General features: G+C 39.8%; 1 protein-coding gene across 1 annotated transcript; it reads left to right on the forward strand.

Moving 5' to 3' along the window:
- Window positions 1–1,043: 1,043 nt before the first annotated feature.
- LOC110518764 (uncharacterized) lies at window positions 1,044–6,971 on the forward strand. Its single transcript, XM_090228939.1, has 5 exons — window positions 1,044–1,477; window positions 1,709–2,278; window positions 3,654–3,714; window positions 3,839–3,880; window positions 6,732–6,971. The coding sequence occupies exons 1-5, from the start codon at window positions 1,300–1,302 to the stop codon at window positions 6,796–6,798; spliced, it is 918 nt and encodes a 305-aa protein (XP_090085065.1). The 5' UTR covers window positions 1,044–1,299; the 3' UTR covers window positions 6,799–6,971.
- Window positions 6,972–10,735: the final 3,764 nt, after the last annotated feature.

Genomic DNA, 10,735 nt, shown 5'->3' on the forward strand with positions numbered 1-10,735 from the left:
CCTCCAAATCGATCTCGCTCCAGAGTACAGGCCTCGGTGTAACGCTCATTCCTTTTACGATAAACACGAATCCGACCATTACCCCTGGTGAGACAAAACCGCGACTTGTCAGTGAAGAGCACTTTTTGCCAGTCCTGTCTGGTCCAGCGACGGTGGGTTTGTGCCCATAGAGGACGTTGTTGCCGGTGATATCTGGTGAGGACCTGCCTTACGATCAGCTGTCCGTCCTGTCTTCCTGTCTTAGGCGTCTCACAGTACGGACATTGCAATTTATTTCCTTGGCCACATCTGCAGTCCTCATGTCTCCTTGCAGCATTCCTAAGGCATGTTCACGCAGATGAGCAGGGACCCTGGGCATATTTATTTTGGTGTTTTTCAGAGTCAGTAGAAAGGCCTCTTTAGTGTCCTAAGTTTTCATAACTGTGACCTTAATTGCCTACCGTCTGTAAGCTGTTGGTGTCTTAACGACCGTTCCACAGGTGCATGTTCATTAATTGTTTATGCATGGGAAAGTGTTTAAACCCTTTACAATGAAGATCTGTGAAGTTATTTGGATTTTTACAGATTATCTTTGAAAGACGGGGTCCTGAAAAAGGGGACGTTTCTGTCATTGACATGGTACCTTTTGTGTCGTTCCATTCCAGACGTGTTATCCATCTGCACACACGGTGTTCCCGGACATGAACAGTACAGAGGAATACAATGCATGGAAACCAACCGCATTGATGGGCCTCACGTTACTCTATACGTCATGTCAGAACAGGACAATGAAAATAATGCTATTTTTAGCTCTTGTTGCGGGTTTCGGGTTTTCTCTCCGTTTCGAGAGATTACCTCTGGACACATAAGTGGTGTTATTAGGTGTGGCTCACTGCGATTGAAGTTACCTGGTGATTGCAGTCGTGTGGTCGTGAGATACCCGTGAGAGTTGTTTGTCCTTATTGTGTGTCTAAAGTCTAAGCTGAAGCCTAACCTCCGTTTTCAGTAGGTCGCGGTGTAACTTCTTTAACAAAGGAAAACCCTTTGTTGTACCATCACAAGGCAGTTTTTAAAGCATTTCCCTTAGAGGGTCTGAACTGAGTGGTGAAACAAAATATTGTGTGGAGTTTTGTTACATTGAGGTAGGCCTTTGACATATTTCAGAGAGCCAGCCTTACTTTAGATAGAAATAAAACAAAAGGTAAGTACGAGTCTTGGTCACGTCACTCCCAAGATGCTCTTGGGGCACCAAGAGTATATTTACTGTGCACTGTAATCTTCTCGTCTCAATCGAGGAAAGACGAGCCGGACAGAGACAACATGAAGATGCAGATGTTGGTGGTGTTGGCTGTAGCAGCCTTGGTCCCCAGTCTGTCTGAGGGACGGATCCTTTCCAAATGTGAGCTGAAGAACTTGTTGGAGAAGGAGGCCCTCAAATTCAACATGACTGGGGGAGCCGGAGTGAAGAACCTGACAAACAACGATTTTGTGGCTAAAAGTAAGTTACATTACATAAACCCAATGGGGTTTTTTTTTTCCTTAAAAAAATAGGAATTACTTCTTAAATGATGTGGATTGGTTTCCCAGAACACAGATTAAGCCTAATCCTGGACTAAGAATTACTTTTTATTTTTAATCGAGATTCTCAATTGAAATGACTTTTTATTCCAAGACTCGTCTAAATCTGTGTGGGATTGAAGTAACACTACGTGTTTGTTGCCTCTTCCAGTCGTCTGCCTCGTGGAGAAGGCCTCAGGTTTCAACACCAGTTTTGTGACTGCTTGGAGGGATGATGACGGCCCTGATGTACTCCCTACCCGCCCTGCCAAGGTTAATGACCGCCATCGCCCTGAGCCCCCTCCTAGGAGGGGTAAGAGACACGCTGGGGATGATGTTGACCCTACCCACCCTGCTAACAATGATAACCATCCTACCCGTCCTCCCCGCCCTAACTACCCTACCCGCCTTACCCTTCCTAACCGCCCGGAGCAGCCTCCTAAGAGGGGTAAGAGACACGCTGGGGATGATGTTGACCCTACCCACCCTGCTAACAATGATAACCATCCTACCCGTCCTCCCCGCCCTAACAACCCTACCCGCCTTACCCTTCCTACCCGCCCTGAGCAGCCTCCTAAGAGAGGTAAGAGACACGCTGGGAATCACTTTACCTCAGGAGAGGAAAGCTCCAGCGAAGAAGAGACCATGGGGACCCTTTACGGCTTGTTCCAGCTGAGCGATCGTGTGATTTGTTCCTCGGGCTCAACTCCATCGCTGAACCTTTGCCAGATGAACTGCAGTGGTGAGTTCAATGTGTTTGACCTGTCGGAAAAACTCTATGTATTAACGTGCTAAAGATGCACAACAGGATCATTGATAGAGTAGGTGGATGTTAGATTAAAATGGCTGTGTGACAGTGTCAGTTATGCATCTCTAAAATGGCTGTCAGTTATGCACCTCTAAATGGCTGTGTCAGTTATGCATCTCTAAAATGGCTGTGTGACAGTGCCAGTTATGCATCTCTAAAATGGCTGTCAGTTATGCACCTCTAAATGGCTGTGTGACAGTGCCAGTTATGCATCTCTAAAATGGCTGTCAGTTATGCACCTCTAAATGGCTGTGTCAGTTATGCATCTCTAAAATGGCTGTGTGACAGTGTCAGTTATGCATCTCTAAAATGGCTTGTGTGAAAGTGTCAGTTATGCATCTCTAAAATGGCTTGTGTGAAAGTGTCAGTTATGCATCTCTAAAATGGCTTGTGTGAAAGTGTCAGTTATGCATCTCTAAAATGGCTTGTGTGACAGTGTCAATTATGCATCTCTAAAATGGCTGTGTCAGTTATGCATCTCTAAAATGGCTGTGTCAGTTATGCATCTCTAAATGGCTGTGTCAGTTATGCATCTCTAAAATGGCTGTGTCAGTTATGCATCTCTAAAATGGCTGTGTCAGTTATGCATCTCTAAAATGGCTGTGTCAGTTATGCATCTCTAAAATGGCTTGTGTGACAGTGTCAGTTATGCATCTCTAAAATGGCTTGTGTGACAGTGTCAGTTATGCATCTCTAAAATGGCTTGTGTGACAGTGTCAGTTATGCATCTCTAAAATGGCTTGTGTGACAGTGTCAGTTATGCATCTCTAAAATGGCTTGTGTGACAGTGTCAGTTATGCATCTCTAAAATGGCTTGTGTGACAGTGTCAGTTATGCATCTCTAAAATGGCTTGTGTGACAGTGTCAGTTATGCATCTCTAAAATGGCTTGTGTGAAAGTGTCAGTTATGCATCTCTAAAATGGCTTGTGGGAAAGTGTCAGTTATGCATCTCTAAAATGGCTTGTGTGACAGTGTCAGTTATGCATCTCTAAAATGGCTTGTGTGACAGTGTCAGTTATGCATCTCTAAAATGGCTTGTGTGACAGTGTCAGTTATGCATCTCTAAAATGGCTTGTGTGAAAGTGTCAGTTATGCATCTCTAAAATGGCTTGTGTGACCGTGTCAGTTATGCATCTCTAAAATGGCTTGTGTGACAGTGTCAGTTATGCATCTCTAAAATGGCTTGTGTGAAAGTGTCAGTTATGCATCTCTAAAATGGCTTGTGTGACCGTGTCAGTTATGCATCTCTAAAATGGCTTGTGTGAGTGTCAGTTATTGATCTCTGTTGGGCTTTTTGTTTCTCTCAAGCTTTGATTGACGACGACATAAGTGATGACTTTAACTGTGTGAAGACTATCAAACAGACAATGTAAGTGTTTTGGTGTTGAGGTGAATGTACTCCCTCCAGTTTCTTATTGTGTTAACATACTGTGTTTCAGCGCAGCAATTCTTATTCACTTTTACACTGTGTTTTTCTCTCTCCATTCAAACAGGGAAAGTGGTCGCGGTCAACAAACAAAGGCTCTAAAGAGAATGTAAGTATGCAAATTAAAAATGTGTATTTTACATTTTGTAAATGCATTTTATTTCCATCTTATCAACGGGAGTTTATTGGTTCGCATTCAATGTTTTTAAATGAGTGAAACATTCTATGAGAATGTCACTTTAGGACGTCCTTTAGTGAATTTAGAATGTCCTTTAGTGAATTTAGAATGTCCTTTCGTGAATTTAGAATGTCCTTCAGTGAATTTAGAATGTCCTTCAGTGAATTTAGAATGTCCTTCAGTGCATTTAGAATGTCCTTCAGTGCATTTAGAATGTCCTTCAGTGCATTTAGAATGTCCTTCAGTGCATTTAGAATGTCCTTTAGTGAATTTAGAATGTCCTTCAGTGAATTTAGAGAATTTAGAATGTTCTTCAGTGAATTTAGAATGTCCTTTAGTGAATTTAGAATGTCCTTTAGTGAATTTAGAATGTCCTTCAGTGAATTTAGAATGTCCTTTAGTGAATTTAGAATGTCCTTTAGTGAATTTAGAATGTCCTTTAGTGAATTTAGAATGTCCTTCAGTGAATTTAGAGAATTTAGAATGTCCTTTAGTGAATTTAGAATGTCCTTCAGTGAATTTAGAATGTCCTTTAGTGAATTTAGAATGTCCTTCAGTGAATTTAGAATGTCCTTTAGTGAATTTAGAATGTCCTTCAGTGAATGTAGAATGTCCTTTAGTGAATTTAGAATGTCCTTTAGTGCATTTAGAATGTGCTTTAGTGAATTTAGAATGTCCTTCAGTGAATTTAGAGAATTTAGAATGTCCTTTAGTGAATTTAGAATGTCCTTCGGTGAATTTAGAATGTCCTTCAGTGAATTTAGAATGTTCTTCAGTGAATTTAGAATGTCCTTCAGTGAATTTAGAGAATTTAGAATGTCCTTCAGTGAATTTAGAATGTCCTTCAGTGAATTTAGAATGTCCTTCAGTGAATTTAGAATGTCCTTCAGTGAATTTAGAATGTTCTTCGGTGAATTTAGAGAATTTAGAATGTCGTTCAGTGAATTTAGAATGTTCTTCAGTGAATTTAGAGAATTTAGAATGCCCTTCAGTGAATTTAGAATGTTCTTCAGTGAATTTAGAGAATTTAGAATGTTCTTCAGTGAATTTAGAGAATTTAGAATGTCCTTCAGTGAATTTAGAATGTCCTTCAGTGAATTTAGAATGTCCTTTAGTGAATTTAGAATGTCCTTCAGTGAATGTAGAATGTCCTTTAGTGAATTTAGAATGTCCTTTAGTGCATTTAGAATGTGCTTTAGTGAATTTAGAATGTCCTTCAGTGAATTTAGAGAATTTAGAATGTCCTTTAGTGAATTTAGAATGTCCTTCGGTGAATTTAGAATGTCCTTCAGTGAATTTAGAATGTTCTTCAGTGAATTTAGAATGTCCTTCAGTGAATTTAGAGAATTTAGAATGTCCTTCAGTGAATTTAGAATGTCCTTCAGTGAATTTAGAATGTCCTTCAGTGAATTTAGAATGTCCTTCAGTGAATTTAGAATGTTCTTCAGTGAATTTAGAGAATTTAGAATGTCCTTCAGTGAATTTAGAATGTTCTTCAGTGAATTTAGAGAATTTAGAATGCCCTTCAGTGAATTTAGAATGTTCTTCAGTGAATTTAGAGAATTTAGAATGTTCTTCAGTGAATTTAGAGAATTTAGAATGTCCTTCAGTGAATTTAGAATGTCCTTCAGTGAATTTAGAATGTCCTTCAGTGAATTTAGAATGTCCTTCAGTGAATTTAGAATGTCCTTCAGTGAATTTAGAATGTCCTTTAGTGAATTTAGAATGTCCTTTAGTGAATTTAGAATGTCCTTCAGTGAATTTAGAATGTCCTTTAGTGAATTTAGAATGTCCTTCAGTGAATTTAGAATGTCCTTCAGTGAATTTAGAATGTCCTTCAGTGAATTTAGAATGTCCTTTAGTGAATTTAGAATGTCCTTTAGTGAATTTAGAATGTCCTTTAGTGAATTTAGAATGTCCTTTAGTGAATTTAGAATGTCCTTTAGTGAATTTAGAATGTCCTTCAGTGAATTTTGGATGTCCTTTAGTGAATTTAGTGAATTTAGAATGTTCTTCAGTGAATTTAGAATGTCCTTCAGTGAATTTAGAATGTCCTTTAGTGAATTTAGAATGTTCTTCAGTGAATTTAGAATGTTCTTCAGTGAATTTAGTGAATTTAGAATGTTCTTTAGAGAATTTAGAATGTTCTTTAGAGAATTTAGAATGTCCTTTAGTGAATTTAGAATGTCCTTCAGTGAATTTAGTGAATTTAGAATGTTCTTTAGAGAATTTAGAATGTTCTTCAGTGAATTTAGAATGTTCTTTAGAGAATTTAGAATGTCCTTTAGTGAATTTAGAATGTCCTTCAGTGAATTTAGTGAATTTAGAATGTTCTTTAGAGAATTTAGAATGTTCTTTAGAGAATTTAGAATGTTCTTTAGAGAATTTAGAATGTCCTTTAGTGAATTTAGAATGTCCTTCAGTGAATTTAGTGAATTTAGAATGTTCTTCAGTGAATTTAGAGAATTTAGAATGTTCTTTAGAGAATTTAGAATGTCCTTCAGTGAATTTAGTGAATTTAGAATGTCCTTTAGTGAATTTAGAATGTTCTTCAGTGAATTTAGAATGTTCTTCAGTGAATTTAGTGAATTTAGAATGTTCTTTAGAGAATTTAGAATGTTCTTTAGAGAATTTAGAATGTCCTTCAGTGAATTTAGTGAATTTAGAATGTCCTTTAGTGAATTTAGAATGTATTTTAGTTTATTTAGGATGTCCTTTTAGTGAATGTATGCGAGCACCTCTAGGGCTGTAACTGAATATGGACATTTTAATTATCTTGTAGGATCAACCTGCTCTTCCAGAAGGAATGTGTCGCCACGGTGGCCTCCAGCTACTTCTCCAAGTGTTGAAGTGTTGCGATGTTAGACGACAATCCCCCCAATTGCAAAAAGATCCGAATTGGGCTGCCGGTGTTAATACAGCCGTTGTGTGTAACAATTAGTTCTCATCAGCTTCATGTTTTTCAAAGTACACCGGAATAGAATGTAGCATGTAGAAATAATAAAAACGAACATTACATTCATTTGGTTTGTTTCATTATCTGTTGTTGTTGAATTGCAAATAGCAGTTAAAGCAAGGAATACCTTCGATTAAACACTGGGATAAACAGCACATGCACCCTTCAAACAGCACATGCACCCTTCAAACAGCACATGGCCATGGCTAGAATGGATACAGCTTTTGTCAAATTTAAATCAGAAGGTCATTTTTTTATTTTATTTTTTGCATTTTAGCTAACCCAAACTCTTTTCCTGACCTTAAAGTATTTATTTTAGCCTGACACGTTAATTATCCTAACCTGCTAATGAAATGTAAAAATCTGATTTAAAGCTATATCCTTTTTTTTTAGTGAAAATCTCAGCACATGGCACACAGGACCCCAGTCAAGGCAGTCTTCCCACCTGGGTGTTTGTTTTGCTCTTTTATGGGCTGACAGCACAGAGATGGAAAGAGGTCATATCTGGGAAATAACCTGGTTTTTGCATGGACATTACCATTGAGGGCTTCCACCATTTTGAATGTAATCAACTGGGTGGGACTTCCAACCCCATTGGCTGAGCCCTCCTGGTGACCCTGTCGGAGTCATCATGTCCAACCTGGCCATCAGGAGGGTTCAGCCAATCGTGAAGACGAAAATGGACTACTTCAAAATGGAGATGGCGCTCAATGGCGCTGCCCATGCGCTCACGGAGGCCATAATTGGATGGATATAAGGTTACGACATCTTTCCATCTCTATGGGTAACAGACAGATTGATGACTGGTACTTAGTGATGTTCCTCTGAAAGGTCCTACCTGTCCAATAGGGAAGCCTCATAAGAACATAGGCCAAATGATTGGTTGAACTAACACATGAGGTGCTGCGGGCAGAGCAAAATGTTATTGGAGGCCGAGACGGAAGAGGAAGCCAGACATCCCACTCCCTCATTTCTTTCTGGTTCAATGGAAGTCTGTGAACTAAGCAGACCAGACCCAGCTGCTATCACATTGGTGTCTTTGGGAGAGTCCCCCACGCCCGATTAAGCAGAACGGAACTGACCATTATTTTCAATGGGCAACGGCCTGAGTGAATTATCTTGATTTATCCACCATCTTTGTCAGAAATACATGAACCACTGGTCTTCTGTATTGCACATAGAGAATTATAGCTGCCTCAAGATGGATTAAACCCATTTGTGCATGGATATTGCCATTGAAAGCTTCCACCATTTTGAAGTAGTCAACTGGTGGGACTTCCTATGGGTCTTATGATTCCATCCAGGTCATCAGGACCAGCCAATGAATTATAAACAGCCCATGAGTAATAGTCAACTGGGTGGGACTTCCTATTGGTTAAGGAAGGATCACATGATTCCATCCAGGTCATCAGGATCAGCCAATGAATTATAGTCAGCCCATGAGTAATAGTCAACTGGGTGGGACTTCCTATTGGTTAAGGAAGGATCACATGATTCCATCCAGGTCATCAGGATCAGCCAATGAATTATAGCCAGCCCATGAGTAATAGTCAACTGGGTGGGACTTCCTATTGGTTAAGGAAGGATCACATGATTCCATCCAGGTCATCAGGATCAGCCAATTAATTATAGTCAGCCTATGAGTAATAGTCAACTGGGTGGGACTTCCTATTGGTTAAGGAAGGATCACATGATTCCATCCAGGTCATCAGGATCAGCCAATGAATTATAGTCAGCCCATGAGTAATAGTCAACTGGGTGGGACTTCCTATTGGTTAAGGAAGGATCACATGATTCCATCCAGGTCATCAGGATCAGCCAATGAATTATAGTCAGCCCATGAATTATCGTCGTGAGGAAACATTCCATAACAGCAGGTGGCAGTAAATCTCCAACCTTGGCTTTTCACCTGTTCCAACAACACCCTCCAGGGGGCAGTGTGCACCCTTTCAGTTTGTTTACCAACTCATAGAAGTAGTAGAAGAAGAAAATGGACTGCTTCAGAATGGAGATGGGCTCATGGCGCTACCCAAAGCGCTCCCAGACGCCCCAAGGGGACAGATGCACAGAGGACTCCTCTAATCTCTATGGCAGGGGTTCTTAAACTTTTTCAGCCTGGGACCCAAATTAGAAATTCTGTGTTTTCCTGGGACTCAAGCTTATGGAAACATCAGTGCATTTAATTTCCCTTGTACCTAAAACAAATACAATACAGACAAATAACGATGAAATTAAATACCCATATAAATAGCTATTCATGTTTATTCCCCCCCCCCCCCCCCCCCCCATTAAAAACACTCTTACATATCTGTCTAGGTTGGAACTGTTGCTGCTAAAATACAATAAATCATGTTCATTCTGAACTGGAATAAACTGATTAAAGCAAGATGCTTTTTGAGGCATTACACAGATGTAGACCAGAACACACACACACACACACACACACACACACACACACACACACACACACACACACACACACACACACGCACAGTCCTAATGAGAGGTGTGTGACTGGTTGAAGTTTTTTTTTTTTAACTTGTTTTTCAAGTACAACCAAGTTGAGAAACCTGACTCACATAGGTATGTGTTGCCAAACTGGACCAGAACATCTACTGCTTTCTCAGTCAGACAGGAGACCGCTTCCTGCTGTAGAGGAGCTACCCAGAACTGTGTGAGTGTTTTCCTCAAAAATCATCTTGCTTCAATCAATTTATTCCAGTTCAGAACAAAACATATTACGAGTATTTTAAGAGCAACAGTTCCCACCAAGACGTGTTTTCAACAGTCATTTCTACAGGAAAATGCACAGTAGGTCTGATCATGTTTCATCTTCAAATGTATTGTTTACTGACCTCGTATTTTCCGAGTTCCCAGTTGTTTTGAACGCGACAAATGACTGGCAGCGCTTCATCTGCTACAGAACTACAGAACTGCAGCCTGAGAGTCGCGGAGTGAAGGAAACTGCCGAAACTCGTGCAGCTGCCAAACTGAGCAGAGAGTTTAATTGCACTTGACCAAATCAATTGCAGTAATTAATCAACAAAAATATTAATTTACTCTCACACGTTGCGACCCGCTACCCATGCTTTAAAAAAAGGCCGCTCTATGGTATCAAGTTAAGTGGCACTTTTTCACAGAGATGTTTTGGGGACATCAGGTGGTTTTAGGACGCCATCTAGTGGCTGATTTTAGAAGTGCATGAACCAAACGAGGCCACGTCACAGACGTTCAATGACCAACAGCATTGGGAAAGCTTGGCCCAGACAGACAAGGCAGGTCATAAAAACGTTGCTGTGGTACACAAAAAAAAACTATCCTTAATTGTGTTGAGGTAAACTGCGCAGTCATGCTGTGCAACTGGGTAAAGTTATTGGGGAGCCTTTGCATGCGGAGTGTAAAGGAGGAGGCTACTGAGTAAATTATGATCTGGGGTGTTAGCTAGCTAAACGAACCTTAGTTAGCTAGCAATTAGTTTCTTTAAGTTTATCATGTTAGCCAGCCAATAGTCTAATAAGCCTTAGGTTTAAAAAAACTAGCCAGCTAAAGATGTTGACCAGTTTGTATCAACCGGTTTTAATGCTGCTCTGAGAACAGACATATATACTGAGTCATTTTGGGGTTGCTGTTCAAGCTAGCAAACATCTTTAGCTTTTTTTAGTACTTGATTACAAATTCTCTTTCAATGAGAAATTGTATTAGTATAACATAATAAAATGTTCCCATTTTTTTTTTTGCATACAATATAGCTCAGTAGTTGTACTATTTATTTCATAATCTCACACCCTGATCTGTTTCACCTGTCTTTGTGATTGTCTCCACCCCGCCTC

Source organism: Oncorhynchus mykiss, unplaced genomic scaffold (genome assembly GCF_057628025.1).
Source record: "Oncorhynchus mykiss isolate SJ-2025 unplaced genomic scaffold, ASM5762802v1 scaffold106, whole genome shotgun sequence".
Classification (NCBI taxonomy): Eukaryota; Metazoa; Chordata; class Actinopteri; order Salmoniformes; family Salmonidae; genus Oncorhynchus; species Oncorhynchus mykiss.